Source organism: Strix uralensis, chromosome Z (assembly GCF_047716275.1).
Source record: "Strix uralensis isolate ZFMK-TIS-50842 chromosome Z, bStrUra1, whole genome shotgun sequence".
Classification (NCBI taxonomy): Eukaryota; Metazoa; Chordata; class Aves; order Strigiformes; family Strigidae; genus Strix; species Strix uralensis.
This window is the reverse complement of record NC_134012.1, coordinates 9,082,856-9,100,306: the sequence shown is the minus strand read 5'-3', so window position 1 is coordinate 9,100,306 and position 17,451 is coordinate 9,082,856. Positions and strand designations below refer to the sequence as shown.

General features: G+C 42.6%; 1 protein-coding gene across 1 annotated transcript; it reads right to left on the bottom strand.

The window, feature by feature from the left end:
* Nucleotides 1-1,919: 1,919 nt before the first annotated feature.
* LOC141938204 (RNA polymerase II elongation factor ELL2-like) lies at nucleotides 1,920-17,011 on the bottom strand. Its single transcript, XM_074856874.1, has 10 exons — nucleotides 16,959-17,011; nucleotides 16,612-16,775; nucleotides 13,715-13,974; nucleotides 10,871-10,995; nucleotides 10,641-10,728; nucleotides 9,065-9,623; nucleotides 6,690-6,756; nucleotides 3,127-3,298; nucleotides 2,169-2,213; nucleotides 1,920-2,030 (listed from the first exon to the last, which is right to left on the bottom strand). Exons 1-10 carry the CDS (start codon nucleotides 17,009-17,011, stop codon nucleotides 1,920-1,922), a joined length of 1,644 nt encoding a protein of 547 aa, XP_074712975.1.
* Between the last annotated feature and the right edge of the window lie 440 nt (nucleotides 17,012-17,451).

Here is a 17,451-nt window from a genome sequence, read left to right as displayed (position 1 = left end):
CTGCACCGGGTCTCAGTTCTACAGTGACAGCACTGCGGGTGATCGCCAGCCGTCGAGACGGTTGTAGCAGCGCGGCTTGTCCCGTCCTGGCGGTTAACGTCAGACCCGGGCACACAGTTTAGGTAAAAAGCCAACAACTGCCAAACTGGGTCCCAACATCAGGATCTTCCCACCGTTTTAATCTGAGCAGCAGCTCTGTCTCTAGGTTGAAAGCTGGGCCCCCAGCGCGCGGGCAGCAGAACTGCAGTGAAATTAACAGCCCCTGCGTGCGCAGGCTGGGGACCGAATGCAGTTGTTAAACCCAGATGAACTCGGTTCTTAACAGGGAGCAAGACATCTGCCCTTCATTTCGCCACTTGAAATGCGGAGGGAAAACAGCTGTGCTAATCCAAGGGACCCAGAGTCAGCCTGGTCTCCCGTCGGTAGCACCACTATCGCTGGCAGGCAGCAGAAAGGGATGCGCCTTCCTCGCTATGCCGTCTTCACAAACACGTATCGTCTCTGAACGCAGAAATTTAAGGCAAAAATTCCATCGCTCCCATTTACCTGAACGCATGTTTTCTGGCAGTCAGACATTTTCTGGTTTACAGTGATAATACAACAGTTTTTTCTGTCTATCAGCAATACTACCAAAACTTTGGCAAAAGGTCCAAAATCAGATTTGTAAACATAATGCTTCCCTCTTCAATTGGCAATGCGTTGAAAACACAAACACAGTAAGACACACAAAGATTTTGCTCAGTTTTGACCAAATAACCTGCGTTTTCACCTGATAAAGTAAGCAATGGCTTGCATCAAAATAAACAAAAAAACTTCATGAAATGAAAGCTTGTGCTGTTTGGTGATCACATCATTTTATAGTTAAATACATCTCCTCTTTGTTGTCTTCTTGGCACCCAGGACAAAAATCTTTAAATACCTATTTCATGCAGGCAATAGCTTCTTTGCATATCTCTCTTCAAAAAATACTTTAAGTAGTATATAAATAGGTAACCTACATGTCTAATTCCATAATCTTGCCCCCAAACTATATACCTGTTTCATTTTGGTAAAGTATCAATTTCCCCAGTATTATTAAAGCTGACAAATGACCGAAATGGAAATGCTCCCACCTTCCAGAACACAAGTAGCAATTCTGTAGGAAAAAGCCTACAGCAACACTCGTCAGTTGTTTTAACCTGAGCGTTTGGCCTACTTAGAGTAGCAGCTTGGTTTTTTTCCCCATCGCACACGCTCACACCCACACGTTCTCGCACACACGCGGTACAAGCACACGCTTCCAGACACCGATAGGCCACGTAGTGCTTCCCAGGTGCTTCGGCAAAGCGGGAAGCAGTGCAGCTCATGATTTAACTACACTAAATATACACAACCAAACACCTTAAGGCAACCAGCCACTGCAACGGGGAGTTTAAATTGCAGGGGCGAGTTTCTTTTGTCACAAAATGCCCTGTATACTGCACATCTACGTGCCTCTTTAACCCTCCAAAACAATGTGATTTTTTTGTTTTCTGCTAATTTCTAAACCTTCTACCATTTAAGGCAAAGAGTTTGCATTAACAAGAAAGGTCAGAAAACAGCCTTACATCTATCCATCAGCATTTCAGTTTGCTACAACTTTTTCTTAATATGCGCACAACGTCATAGTAAAGGTACTGGCTCCCCAGTTATCTACTGCTAAAACTAATTCAATGGACAAACAAAAATCTTGAAGAAAAGAAGGGACCAGAAAAAGCAGCTTTAAATACACATGTAAGCAACATCAACAACAATAAAAGTAGTTAACTCTGCTAATACGGAAACTTCTGTAACAAAAAAGTTCAATGCTACCTTTTAGAATCTTAGAGAAACTAATCTTAAGTTTTAAATAAATAAGCTTCTGTCCATTCACGTGTCCTGGTCGAAGCAGGAGACTAGTGCTATAACTCTTGTTGCTGTTTGTCAAATTCCCCTACTAGTTTCTTAATGTGAGACAGCTTGCTGTGGAGATACTGGCATCTACACTTCTTTTCAAAGTAGCTGGGGCTAGACTGTAAAGATAAGATAAAAAGAAAATCATGGCATGAAAACGTTTCTGCAGAGTTGAATATTTCATGTCCTTTGCTTAAAAATACCCTTGAGCCAGGCTCAGTGATTACTACCTCCCACAAATCTGGTGTTACACATACCTCTTTTAACTTTCGGTACTCTTCGAAGACTTCCTCACAAAGCATCTTCAAGGAAAAAACAAACAAACAAACAAACAAACATGAAGACAACATGAAGAACATTTCACTACTACCAGAAAATGCAAAAATAACCTCCCATCCCCCCACATCACCCCAAATATGCAATTAAACGTGTAAATAGGCAACAAAAGGGGCATATGTTTGACGATTCCCTTTGACAAGTCGCTCACGCTGCTGTCTGTTCGCAGACAGCTCAGACAGGTGGAGTTTGAGGGCTGAACAACTTTTTGCAGGGTTTTTTCAAGCTTCAAAAATCCGGGCTAGCCCACACAGGGTCTGAGGATGTATGCCCATTCTAAAAGGTTTCCCTTTGTCTAGTTGAGCAGTACCAGGGATTTTAAAATACTCCTTCTGCTCACAAATACACTTGCAATCTGACCAAAAACTAAAAAAACGCCAGCCAAGACTCCTCAGCGTGCACACAGAATTAAAGAATTCTGGTACTGAACATGAGGAATTTGTATGTCCAAATCAGAGAAGTCTGCATGGAAGGCCAGAGTATCAGTTTTTTAACACCCTTCTCTGCTAGAATCATAGCTAGCATCAGGAAGATGGGTAACCTGTGGCTGCAGGTTTAGTTAAGTGTATAAAACCATGGGAAACAGAGGGTCGGGAAAGCTTTGGCATTACAGCTGCTGGTTTCCACGCGCTACCAATCTTCTCCCCGGTCTGTGTAACAGCACCGCAGCACCCCCACGCCTCGACAGCGAGGCATGAGCCAGTCTGGCAATTCCAGCCCTGCGACCGGTTACTCAGTCTCAGATGTTCGTTTTAAAACCACGTCCATATAATTTAACAGATATATATACTGAAAGGTCTGCCTGTGCTGAAAATGTGGGCTTTTGGAAGGGATAAGAGGGAGATGAAACACAATCCTCACAGTTTTATCCTTCTTTACCTTATATTCTTTGGAACCTGGAGAAAGCATGTGCCGTTGTGCATCAAGACTCCTGAATTTCTGGCTGATACTCTCCATCTGAGCATACAAGTTCCTGTATTCATCATACTCTGCACAGAAGTCATTCTTGTAACGCTGGCGTTGCTCGTATGAGACTATGGCTGTGTATTTTCTGGTGCAAAAATAAGCACACATGCAATTTCACACCAAGGACATAATGAATATCAAGCACAGACACCCAAGCTTTAAGTCAGTTAACTACGTGACTGACTGCTTCTACAAGTAAGCACACGTGCTCCAAGGGAAAGCGTTTAGGTAATGACAGAAATCTACCATATTTCTGTGAGAGCTGTTTGCTAATATTTTACTTCTTAGAGTGTCATTCACAAGGTGCACAAGGAAGGCGTAGCATACTTAGAAAACATAAGCAATCATTCAAATATAGAAGGATCAATAAATGCATCAGCTTCAGAGAGAGAAGAGAAACTGCTAGATTATAATCTCTTTCTATGAAGGGAGAAGTTAATTAGATTATATTTACTTTTGAAAATTCACTTCCATTACATTTTTGGAAGGGACTACATTTACAGTGTTGGATGCAGTCAGATAGGCACCAATGTAGCCAAAAACCTAACAGCCAAGCATAGTTAATGATAACATTTTATTATTTTAGGGAACACCAGTTCCATTGCTGTCCATTCAACTAAGGCACTTGCAATACAGCAACACAAACAAACTGCAGAGAGGTCTGAAACAAAAAGAAAACCCATCACATCACCTCCTAAGGAGGGAAAAACCCTTAAATGCTTAAAGCCACTGAAGCGGTTGAAACTTTCTTCATTCCCCTCTCCCTCAAATCACCAGGAGCAGATTTAACAAGGTCATTATGCAAATCCAAGATGAAGCGGGAATGCGAGTAATAGATAGGACTTCCCACCGCTGTCACACCAGTGCTTCTGGTCCTCCTAGCCTAAAGACCCTGTTCTCTTTGGGTGACACAGGCACCTCCACACGGGGACAAATCCTTCAAACCACCTTTAGATTAATTTTAATGAGCAGTAAAACTTTAACAACTTGAAAGTCTGCACCAATGCAGATGACAACTTTGCTCAGTGATGTATCCCAGGCCAGAGGCACCTGGTTAGAGTGCTGGATGGTTTTTAAAAGAAAACTACAGGTGCCCCCCAGCATTTTGGGAAGGACCTGTGAAGCTTGTGCACAGTTACATCCCACAGCAGGAGTTGAGCACAGGAGTAGAGCCCAGCAGAGCACTCGCAATGTAGGCGTGTGCAGAGGCAAGAAATGGGGATAGAAGTGGGGAGAAAGGTGAATCGGTTTGGTTTGTCTAGCTCTTCCTTAAGCTTTGCCTAAAAAGCTTGAGTTCCTTTACTCTCAGCATCTTTCTTTAGACTAAGATGGAAAGTATCTTTATGCTAAAGCTGTGATTATACTCATGAATTATAGAGCACTTAGACAGGAAGAGAAATTGAAATAAACTACCAAAGTCCTTTAAACTGGATCAAATTGTAGGTGCTCTCAGGTTTCAATCTTTCTGTAGTGATCAGTCTGAAACAGCACACCCTAATTTTTTTCCAGGACACTGTGGCCAGTAGATTATCTGTGAGATTGCTCCAGATGTTGCTCCTTTCACAGGGAAGTCTTTGTTAAGGTTTTTAATCCCAGTCAGAACTAAACCAACTTCATGAAACCTTGCATGAAGGTTTCTTTGGGGTTTTTGGGTTTTGGTTGGTTGGTTGGTTGGTCTTTTGGTGGTGGTGGTTTTGTGTTGGGTTTTTTTTTAAACTTTTAACAGTGGCTATTGGCATCTGACTTTAATACTAGATTACATCAAATAACCTTTCTCCTCAGTATCCCTGCCCTCAGCTGAATGGGAAGCAGACAGCGGGGAGCTGGATCGCTTCATTGGCACCCAGCAGAGGCCGAGAATTAAACATCGGTTTGAGTTCTCAGCCTAACACGTGAAGCACTAAACTGCTTCCCTGCAGGGCCAGACTTATTTCAGTCTTTCCGTGGAGCATCACTTAACAGAGTAAGTGAGACGCACAGCGCTGCCATGCCGTCTGCTTCAGCACAGGCAGAAGATGCTCCGAAGTTCAAGCGCTAGGCGGAGGCCTGACCTCCCTTGCTGATGTTACTCCTCTGACAGAAGCTGCTGAACTTGGCAATTCGCAGCGTTTTAACACACTTCTCCCTCTCTCCTGCACCGCAGACACGACCATGGGCTCAGCGCCGCTGCTGCTGCTGGGCAATTGCGCTGCTAGGAAGTGTCGGGCTCGTCCTGGCTTTACCTGTCGGGGTGCTCGTTCCAACTCTGAGCACCGAAGGCCCCTCAAAACCTTCTCAAACTCATCCTTCCAACCGAGGAAAGAGCTTTAGACTGCTCCCCACTGTGCCCATCCTCCCCCAAAAAAGCGCATTTTATTAGAAATTCAGGTGGCGCTGACCACGTTATTCCACAATTATTCCGCTGCGGCCTCCTTCAACTTTCGCATTTTTAAAAAAAGGCCACCAGTAAAACAGTGGGGGAAAAGCCCAGACACTGGGCATTTGCAGAAGCTATTTCCCTGTTTTGCAACGGTAAAGACAAATCCTCCTCCTAGGAAAGTTTTGATACTGTCAAAAACTATTTAGGCAACCAAATGATTCTGGTATTAGAGGTATTTCATTTTAAAGCAAGTTCTTTAACACTTGTCACGGATGAAAAGCTTTTTTATAGAGGAGGTAAATTTCAGCTTTTTGGAAGTGTCAATCTGATGTTTGACAACTTGTTCAGGAGCCAAAAGTAAACTCACCAGGAAGCCCTTCTGTAGTTTTACAGACTGCAACATGGCAGTCACTGTAGGTATGTTACCTTTCACATGCAAGTTTAATGTATTTTTATCTTGCTTTGTAGTCAAAATTAAGCAGGTAAAAGTTAAAATCTGAACTGAGGTTCTCCTGTTTTCTCTAGCTCTTTGGTCTGCATTTCTGCGGTGAAATTGGATATTTTGCTGCAGCTTCAAGTTAGCCAGTGACCATTTTACATCAAAGCTTTAGAAATAACTTTGACGGTTAACTCCCGTTAGCTCACATATAGGCTTTGTAACTCTGGACTTTAAAGTCTGCTACCTTCCCTCCCCACTTTCCACCTTAGAATGCACTAAGCAGTGAAAGTGCAGGACAGGTGTTCAAATTTATGGATTCTAGCATTCAGCTTTCCTCCTGGTTTGCCTTGCCTCTAAAAAGAAAACAGCGCAGGTTCATGTTCCTTTCTTATGGTGTTCTTGAAGAAGAATGAAATTAAATGTTTTACGTCTTCTTCTAAAGGGTATTAAAAATATTTTTTATGGCTTCTTTTCGCACCGCAATAATTAAGGGACACCCTCAGAGTGTAAAACTTGCAGGTAGTTGAATGAGGCAGCTGGGTAACTTGAAGGAACTTGTCATTATTCTAAAACTACATTTTGGTCAATTCTCAATTTTGTAGCTAAACGAGAGTTTTTATAGGTGATTTTTCATCTGCTTCAATGAGTGGCAAGAAAGTTAATTGTTATTTTACTCACGTGAAGTAGTCTGGTGGTTGGCTTGCTGAAGGAGAACCTGTGGAGGCAGTGCAAGTTTCTTCAACTCCTACAGAAAAGCAGAATTTTGACACTTGCGGTAAGCAGATTTTTAATATAGCCAAACAATACCAGCTTAATGGGCTTGAAAAAGTCCTTTAGAGTTTTATTCTCACAGTAAATTACTTGGAATAAGCTCTGTAAGTTAATAATAGGGCTCACATGACCTTCTCCATAGTAGGCAGTACCGGGCTTTAGAAAGAGGGCACGGCTACTTTATTCTACAGGTTCTGCGCTACCGCAGTATTAACCCAAGGTCAGCTTTTCTTATTTGAAGACACGATGTGGCGTCTGCACAGCCGTTCAAATTATGCAGCAACAGATGTGGCTGCACAAAAGACAACAGCTTGAGATGTATCTGTATCTATGTAGATATAGCTGTATCTCAACGTCCAGGTTCCAGCAAGAAATAGAGCAGAAAGCTGAAGTTCTTTTCATGCCATGTTTTTATCCCTCCTTCCCTGCCAATTACAGATATCCAAGGTCAGATTTAATTTCAGCACTCTAAGCAGGAAAGTCAGGAGCATTGTATATAGGTTCCCGGCATTCAGGCTTCAATGACCTGCAACAAAGACTTGCTCCTCAATAACGTGGCAAAACTGGCTTTGAAAGTTATTTGCACTTGTAAATTGCTCTTTTGCTCTTTTAAACGGCATTATGAGAGCACGGTACACTTAATCTCTAGTCCCTCTTTTTAAAGGAATATTTCAGGAGCCTCCTGACTTTTTGATAAATAAGAAAAATAGCGGCCATAAGGAAAAGTTAGCTGGAACACGGAGGAACACTCAAGATCTTGGTAATCTCTCTCTGCTTTTCATCGGGGGTCTTGCAGTTAAAAAACACACAGTCCTATATATTCTTTGTTTGCTTCCACTGCCACTGCTTAAACACAGTATTTCTGCTAAAGCTCAACTGTTCTTGCAATCTCTAAGCTCTCCGAGCTTTAGGTCATGGGGAAAAAAGAACTATCATGTGATGTTCTACTCTATTCTTTTACTTTTAGTATTAAAATTATTACGCAGTACAGCAGGAGTAGAAAAAGTGGTGTAAAAATGGGAACAACATTTGAGAGAAATGCAAACAGCAATATTAACGGTCGCGGTATGTACAATACAACTTAGGTGAACAGTTTCACTGCGAGCGCTTCATTTCCAAAAATTCAGGTGTGTTTGTTGACATGGCTCAGTGTAAGCACCAACTTGAAATGCAGTGCAGATTTTTCCTTCCCTAGCTGTTCAGAATTTCGTTACTGGCATCTGCAGAAAGACCCTCACCTGTATATAAATTCATAAATATCTCAAAGCACAAATATTTGCAAAGAAATCCCAAGCCACGTGGGCACTGTGTAGTATGTCCAGGGTAAAAGTGAGAAGAGCATCTCAAAGCACCCTTGTCTACAAGCACAACAGCACTTCAGAGAGGCACCCTGCCTAGTCCAAACACGCCTCTGGGCTGTGATAGGAAAGGGCTAAACCTGACTTCTCATTTGCACGTCAAACCTCTGAAATTCGACAACACACAGACTTAACAAAGGAACTGAACTCTGCCCTACTCTCTGTGTGTGTGTGTCAAGAAATCAAGTATTCTCCGAGGGTTGCTGTTTATCTTTTCAATACCATTTTCAGTGCACACCGTTTCTACACCTTTGGAAGTAAAAAATTCTGCAGATAGAGAGGAGCTCACAGCACAGTTCAGACCAAAACTCCAGCAAACCTCATGCCAGTTTATGCAGCTTTTAGGCTCTCCATGAAAAGGCAGAGGCTGATGAACCTTGCATTGTGATACGCGATGAAATACATTTAAGTCTGATCTATGTGTTTCAGTAAGCCAGCATGCCATAAACCAGTGACAGGTTTTATCTGCAGCTCGCAGACCTTAAAACTGGCTCATGGAAGAAGCAGAGTAAGTTCAGTGAACTGCCAGTTTACTGGAAATTAAGGAAAAACGAAACTCCATTCCTTGTGTTTTTCTAGTTCCTAGCTCTTCCTTTTAACCAGTTTCTGCCCTACAGCAATCCATTTCAGATTTCTTTCTAACGATTTTTGTACTACAGAGGGAGAACTCTTAAAAATGAACCAAATTCTAGATAAGCTTCCAGCAGAACAGCTTCTGCTTTTTGATGTTGTTCTGTTTGAACTAACATTTACAAGGTAATACAACAGCGGAAAACCAATATGGATTCTTCATGACCATAGAGTAGGGATAATGGCAAAGCCAAGTGAAAAAATAGACCATTTGTGTTTCCAGTCCCTCGTTTTACAGGTCTCTTTGCACCACGGTTACCCATACAGGAGTTAGGAAAAGCAGCGTATTAATACCTTCACCCGAATCCAAACAGGAGGATGTACTCAGCTCGGCAGTTTCTTCTTTTCTGAGGTTTTTCTCCTCCATGCTCACACTCACAGTGTGCTGCATCTTGCCTTCATGCTTCTCCTTACGCTCTTTTACCTTCTCGGGCAGTTGGTGAAGCTTCTTGCCTGTGGACTTAGGAGGCTTCACCTGCACCCCGGCAGGCTCTGGGATCCCCAAAGAACTCCAAGAGGTGTATTTTTGTTGCTGGTCCTCACAGGCCTTAGTGCTATTAGGACTGAAGCTGTCCATGGGCAGGTTTTGTGTCCCCTGCCCCTCAGGGGTGCTGGGGGAGGTGGAGCTGGCAGGTTTTGGCAGGTTGGAAGCGTGAAGGCGCGCCCCAGGCAGCGGGTGAGGAGCGGGAATGGAGGTGGTCGTGGGGCGGGGAGACGGCGGAGGGGCGGCAGCGGCTTTCTCCCTGAAGGCAGACAAGCGCTCTCTGAGCGGGGACGGGATTCCACTGCCCAGGCGAGAGATCCTCTTCTTTTTGTTCAGAGGACCGATGAAAGAGGAATCCAAGACCCTTTTCTGTGATAATAAAGAAAAAAACCCGTAAAAACCAGCAGAACTAAGTTTTGCTCCCGTTCTGGAAAAGGAACAGTTCTGAACTGGCAATTGTTGAAAACACATCTTTCTTCTCCAAAACTAGCTGTCAAGCGAGGAAGTACTGCAGCTAAATACATGGTTTCTTTCATCCTTGGTTTCTAATTTTATGATTAACAAGTCGTTCTTCAAACCTACAGCTAAAAGGCTTTGGGAGAAAGACACTCTCTTCAGCAGCTCTAGCAAAGGCTTCACCAAAACGAGGAGGTCAGGTTGGTACCGTTTAGGCACCGATTTCCGTTCGGACACACCAGGTGAAGAGTCAGCTTTTGCTGGCACACAGCCACGCGATGTCCTAAAGCGGCCCCGAGAAGCACGCAGCGGCATGCTTCTCAGAGCGTGTGATGTGCAAAGCCGATAAGAACGGGTAAACCCCCCAGTTTTGCTGCAGTTGTTGTCCCAGCTGCTCTCCAGCTGGTTCACATCCTCTCCTCTAGCAAGCGCACGCTGCTCACGTCGATGTACAAGCGGCAGCTTGGGCCGGGAGCCCCAGGCACGGCTCTGTGCCACCCTGTTGGAATAAATCTGGGTTCTGTGGGTAGGGAGGCAGGTGGGAAGAGGTCCCTGGGACCTGCACCATTTCATGCTCTGAAAGAAAGTTAGGGAAACACAGAGGTGTGCCCTCCCTCCTCTGTGTAAATGTAAATAGCTCAGTGGTGAAAGGCTTTCTGTGCTTCCCATCTTATCTTAAGTATTTTAATAAACATTCTGAAATACAGAACACTAAATGTAGCAGCCCTTAAAGCTACGTGACTAAGTTTTTTTGCAGTCCTTGACAGTGCAACCGCCTTTAAAAGGAAGAAACGTCCAATCAAAGAGAAATGCTTCAGTTTTTCATGTGTTTAAGACAATATTAGTGCTTCACATCACAACTTTTACATCAGTGTAAAGTGTGATAAATCTTAATACACTGTAAATAATGATAAAAAAAGTACAAAATACCTGAGCATTTGATGGGCCATCTTTACTGGGAGTTACAGGAGATCCCGAATGACTGGTGCTGGGGGCATCCTCAGATGAATTTAATTTTCTGTAAGCATGACCCAACATTTCAGGTTACAAGGCAAAAAATGTCTATGTCATAGCTCTTTCATTATAGGGAAGACAGACATTCATTTCCCAGAACAAGTTTTTTAAATGGCAATTTTCCTTCCCCTAGAGACTGAACTTACCTAGAAAGTATTAACTCCAATGACTGTTTATCGATTTCATTGTATCCAGGCCAATCTTTTTGAATGTCTTTAAACAGATGATCCTTCAGACTGTAAGAATTATCCTTTGTATTCAGGCTGGCTACCTATAGGCAGACATTTAAGAAAATAAATGTTCGTGATACCTAAATGCACACTGCAGAAATAAGATTGGTACTGCAAAGTAAAATAAAAGTTGAAAACAGAATCACACACCAGTTTTCCAGGTTTTTTAGATGTGAAGATCCAAGTAGCTCTCATGTAACGAGCACCAATTTTTAAAAATGTGGTCAACTTGGGATGTAGAAATTTGAAGGTAAGAAAATCCCAAACTGCTGCAAACCTCTCTCTGCACCAGGGGTCTGTAATACAGCACTGGGAATCAAGGCAAACTATGCCAAAACTTTAAATATTCACTGCATGAAATATGCTGAGAGGCCTGTTTTGTGGGGGTTTTTGCTTGCCTTTTTTTGTTTGGGGCTTTTTGTTGTTTTGTTTTGTTTTAAGAACTGAAGAACACTATCTCCACATACAAATTCAGATTTGTTCAACTTCAGGAGGACACCTGCTGTTCTTTGGTTGTACACAGCTATACGGCAATGGCAGAGCACAGACTGTGCTTGGAACAACGCCTGTTTTCCATCATCACATTAATGAACGCACTGTGTCGTCATTTGTCTTGAGAAACAGAACTGCTTTTCTTTCTCAAGTGCCTGAGCCACAAGAAACTGTATCTGTCTACTGAACAGTTGTACCTGATAACCTAACTAGCGCTAGACAAGTACTTCTGGTACAAAGATGAATTCTTCATCTATCCCATTAGTTTTAAGCCATATCAAAGTTTTACCAATTGGGAAAAAAGTAACTGTACTCATGTCTAACGATATTTTAGTGCTGAAATGTTTAAGGGGAGGTGTGCAGGCCAGATGTGCTCTGCCTTCTGCAGACGCAGGGTTCAGTATTGTCACGAGAGGCTTGTGTGCACGCCTCGCTCTATACCTTTGAAAATAAAATGGGCTTATAGCTTCCTTAAGAAAAATGCAAAGTATACTCAAAAGGTTAAAATGAGCTAAAAAGCCCTTGAGATCATTGACACCTAAAGTGCTGGTTTAGACTTCATCACCTGACACCTGTTCAGAGTTTCAGGGAAAACCCCCAAAACTATCTCTCTTTGCCTGACACAAAATGTGGAATAACTACTCATCAACACACCACCACCACTTTTCAGCTCAGCCTATTTTTTTTTCCTCTAAAACATGGTAAATACTGCAAATTCATGCCTGTGTCCACGTCTGTCTGTCCCCATCTAAAAAAAACAATTAAAAGTAACAAAGATACCCTTAAACAGTAATTCACTTGTTAAAAACAACTAAAGCTGTATTCTAAGAGAAGCAAATCTGTGCATATCAGATCTTAGCAAGTTCAGGCTGCTGATTTTAGATTTGTACAAAAAAAACCCCTCATTACAGAGCTAAGAAAAACATGAGCAAGGCTTCTCAGGGTGTAGCGTTGCTAACACGACCATTTCTGATGCAAACCAGTACCTTGAGGTACTGGTTCCTTGAGGTTCACACCACATACAGGAAACAGACTCCAGGAAAGTCTCCTTAAACATTGCCAAGCATAATGGGACAAGAGGAAGTTTTTGCACCTTTCACGCTCTAGGGAGCTGAGCTTTTAGAATTTTATAACCAACTTAAAATATAGATTGACTACTTCAATTTGTATGTAAGAACATGGCTGTCATTAAATTGTGTCTGTCTTCGGGGTGGAAAAAAAACAACTACCATCGCACTGGGGAAACAAAACAATAACACTTAACATATTCAAGGAATGAGGTTTTAGAATTCAGTGTAGGATCAACCAAAGCTGTATAAATGTTGAATTTTGCTCACTTTAAGAGGTTCCCAAACACTTTTTTCCTAGACAAGTAGGAAATATTCCTACTTCACACATTAATACGTGCCTAATTCAGCCACAGTCGGTGGGTACAGGGAGTATTTGAAAAGTAAGGGAGGAGCCACTGCATCTTACGGTACTTTAAGAAGCCTTTTCTGAACTGTTTTTGTAGCAAATTAATAAGTGACGCTCTTGAACACGCAGCTTAAAAGTTTCACCTATACAACGTTATAGACTTACCAATAATTTTGAGGGATGCGATAAAGAAATACAGGTGGAACTTAAAGGAGCACTGGAAAAGCTACTGAATAAAAAAAAGTTTCAAGGAAGGTAAAGACACAGTCCACATGATAGCAAAGAAATAATACGCTCAAAATCGGACCACCACCTTTAGCATTTACGATTTCGCTGGAACACCCTTCCCTTGGTTGCAACTCCGACAGATCCCAAGGGAAGTCGAGTACCACTTACAGGCCACCAGCCACGTTCAAACGAAGTACTAACCTATGCGATTGCAGTTACCAAATTTCTCTTCACATAAACTCGTCACAAAAACCATGAAGTACTATGACAAACTATTTCACACAATTGAGAGAACGCACAGTCAACTTCTCTCAACTAAGCAGTCCAAGTAAAAGAGAGAGGGAAAAAATAAGACATTAGGAGAAACAAAGCTAGAAATAGTTAATATTGCCTGGCATTCTAGCAAAACAAAACCACTCGCCAAGAATTTTTTCATCTGTCTTTCCTTTCCTCACACTGACTTGCAGTTTGGGGCATCTGCATGAAGTTTATTGAAAAACTTCAACAAGAAGCATTAAGTTGTTTACTATTTTCTGATTTAAACACTGAAGTGACACAGCTCAAAATTATTTTGAAAAGAATAGCAGGAAGGAAAAATTTCTGGCACAAACTCTATGATCTCACCTGATGAAGGATCATTCCAAGGCAATTCTTGTCCTTTTGGTAGACACCATCTTTCCGCAAGCGAGTGAGTAACTCTGGTTTCTTGTAATTCTTCAGTGCCAACAAATGAATCACCCTATCCCTGTACGGCCGCCGACAAACCACATTCTGTGTGCAAGTCCTCCCTATTATGTTTGCAGGGTTCATGGGCGTTGATCTCTTCCTCACAGGCACAGGATCTGGAATTTTTTGTGGTGCTTTTCTGACCTGTGCTTTTCTTCCTGAAATAAGGGTAAAAAGAAAAAAAAAGAGAATGATGTGGGAGATTGGCAGAAGACAAGAAAGTTGTTTTAAAGACTTTACCAAGCCAGATAAACTCTAAAAATGACTTAAGTTAGCATTTCAAGATCTATAAGAATACAGGTAGCAAAGCTGCATCGAGCTGGGCATTAACAAAGAAATATTCAGTATTAAAACAACTGGGGAGTGATACCGGTAGGAAGGCTTTACTGATTATTTATATACATGGTGCTTTTATTATTTTTCCAGTTTATAAGCTCAAGCACTGAATACTCAAAATCGGGCATTTTTTTCAGGAGAGTACTCCCAAGTGTGATGCAAAGGTCTTCCATATAACTAAAGGATCCCCCGTTAATGCCTAGGGAGAACAAGTCTACACAATTAATCACATCACTGCTTAAAGAAACTACCAACACTTGGTGTTGATCACTTTTGAGCTACCATAACTTACACCACATTTTAAGCTGAAATGTTCCCCTCTTGTTAAATAACCCCAGGTTTGTCAGCAACAGTACACCCAAAATTTAACAGTTCTTGGGATCAAGGCCGGAGAAGTTTTAAAACATGGCCTGCACAGCATTTTGGATCAAACTCTATAAAAAGATGTGTTTCTCAACTGGAGGAACAATGCAAGTGTGCGCAAGCAACGCATCCAGAATTTAAAAACAACACTACCCGAGCTGAATCTCAGCTTTCCAGAAAAAGACCTGAGCTCCTTGCTCTGCTATCAGGCAGGAAAAAAAAAAAAAAAAAAAAAAAAAGAAAAAAAATTATCAGAATGTTACAGAAAATCATTGTAGTAAAACCTGTTTGCAATCCAACAGAGGATGTGACACAAAGCAGCTATTTTTTTGAAACCAACAGCTCACGTTTGGTACATGAGGGACACTTAATGAGTATTGGTGAGAAAATCTGGAGCTTGCTCTCTCCATCAGACACACAGAGACTGAGCTGTGCTTAGGTACTGCTTGTCCTCAGGAGTAGCAGGAATTTGTTTCGGTTTTGCAGTGGAGGCCAAACCTTTATAACCTTGGCACCCTGCATGTTCCCTGGACTTTGCCCTTCTGGTTTTCAAGAAGAAACCTAATCATGCAAATGCACACAGTTCCATTTTTTGAACAGTGTGAACTTAGCAGTTTTAAATTGAATGCATTACAAACATCGGGACACGTTAATTTCTGTGTAGATACACACCCCGCCCCCCCCCGGCACAGCCGATGGTGTAACCAGCATTCAAACAAAACACCCCCTAAAGTCATGTCTCTGAATCCCTTAAAAAGAATAATGGAGAACATAACCAAGCATTAACATGATTAACAACCGCAGTTCCTGATTTGTACTGCATGAAGCACGCTGCAGAGTCACCCCCGTGACCTACCAGCAACAAGACCTGTCCTACCTGAGCCTCCTCAACGCCAGTCTGAAACAAAAGTGCCCCCAAATATCCTAACTGTCCTACTGTCAATCTTCAGACCCCATTTATTTAATGTTAAATATTCGCTTAAGATCTACTTAAACCACCAACAGGAATCATGCAGATCATTCACATGTAAAATAGAACTTCCCCAAGGAGAAGTTTTGAAATACATGAAAGTGGCTCCTCTCACGCTTGGGTTAAAGAGCAGTTTAGACAATACAGGGGAAGCAGTCCCCACTCCATGTCCCTGTATCAACCCGTGCTGAGCTGCCTTAGTGTCAAGACCACACACACTTAGTGTTGTATCTCCAAAAAGCTGTGACAAAGCTGGCTTCAAATGCCCTGCTGAGGCAGAGCAAGCGTTGTACCATCGCTGCCAGGGATGTCCGTGCTGGCGGACGACTGCGGCCGCAGCCAAGTGAGAGCCTGTTTTACGTAATGAAGATGGATGTACCTGGTTCAGCTCGCTGCTGCGGGCAGGACCGCCGCTGCCCGTACCACTGAGTGCCTAGAAAGGGGATGCTCACCTTGCACCTCTCTGCAGCCAGCTCCAGGCTCCTCAGGAAAACGGTACTCAGAGCAGTTTAATAACAAACAATACCACCTAAATGCTTTCTGTTTTGTGGAAAATGATGAAATCCATGTTCCCATGCCAGCACTGCCTTACTTTAACTTTTTTTTTTTTTTTTTTGAAAACCAACCATGGTCTTGTGGTAGCAGTTGCTTACTGATGGCCAAGACATAAATAAAATTTAATCAGCATTAGCAAGTGTGGAAAGCAAAGTTTTTCCTATAAAGCCTATGAACTTGTATATGAGACTTCCTCAATGTGAATTTTTTTAGATTACAAATTCAGGCTAATGACTTAGCACAGTATTTAGGTCCTCAAAAGTGCTGTCACAAAAACAAAACGTTACGTACTGAACCAGAGAATTTCAGGGCATGGGGTGGTAAAATCCCTCACCTCAGTGGTCAAAATTTCAACCAGTCAAGCGATATGGGAACGAGGAACGACTGGCAGGCTTTCTCGGGGGGAAAAAGGGCTAATGTCTGAATGCAGCACAAGCAGACTGTAACATGAGAGCAAGCTACCTACATCAGAGATCTCTGAACACACCGACTTTCCCAAGAATCCTGAAAAAATGAATTACTGAGTTTAAAAACATACAGGCATCTAGTAAAAAATGAAACACCGCCATACCTAAAAATGGCCCATCAGGTTTAATAACCTTTGCACTTCCATTGCGCAACTCCTCTTCTGGCTGGGTCATGCACGCTTTGGTCGTCGGATGGGAATCACTTGTGGCACGTACTGTAATTTTATTCTGTATAAGTCCCAGGCAACTGAGTTGAGAGGCTCCAGAACTATAAAAACATTGGAAAAGGTTGAGCCCAAGCGCTAGTTCACGTTTAGAAGCATGGTTGTATCAGGAACTTTTAAACCTGTCTTAACAGGTGAAGAAAAATCTTTTTTCCGGTCCTGACAGCTAGCTAGGGCGTAAATCTATTCCAAATTGTCTCTGCATGTCCAAATGGTATCAGTTTTACCTGTCCGTGTAGTGTGCTTGAGAGGCAGGCTGCCCGCAGCGTTGGTGGCTCATTGTTGTAATGACTGTTGCCAGGACAACTCGGGCAGTTACACCGGCCCTGTGACGTCAGGTAGGCCCCGCCCCAGAGGCCTTCCACCAGCCGCCCGTCTCTCAGGTGGGCACATCTCTCCTCCCCTCCACCTGAGATCGTTTAAACTGGCCTAACTGTCACTGCTCTTAACGAGTACACTGTGTGGCACCCGCCATTGCAATGGCTCTGAACAGAGAGAGGATACTGGCTTTAGCTCACCCAAAAACACTTTAGCCACCCTCAAACTCCCCATCAAGCCTCCAAGAAGGGTCAAGAATCTCGTGTCTCAATTTACCACGTCATTTCTGAAAGTCGAAGCTGGACCAAGGCCCTGACCAACATTTCAAGATGATCCAGCTACAGTTTTGTCCATAGCCTAGAGCTAGGTATTGATCCCTTGTTCCGAAATCCCTGCATTTGC

What these genes read in the sequence shown, in the direction of transcription:
- LOC141938204 (XM_074856874.1), bottom strand. Translation starts at nt 17,011, where the DNA reads ATGAGCCACCAACGCTGCGGGCAGCCTGCCTCTCAAGCACACTACACG. An exon ending in TTGGAATGATCCTTCATCAG is followed by an intron (nt 10,996 to 13,714) that starts GTGAGATCATAG and finishes GTCTGCCTATAG; the next exon opens with GTAGCCAGCCTGAATACAAA. An exon ending in TTGGAGTTAATACTTTCTAG is followed by an intron (nt 10,729 to 10,870) that starts GTAAGTTCAGTC and finishes TCATGCTTACAG; the next exon opens with AAAATTAAATTCATCTGAGG.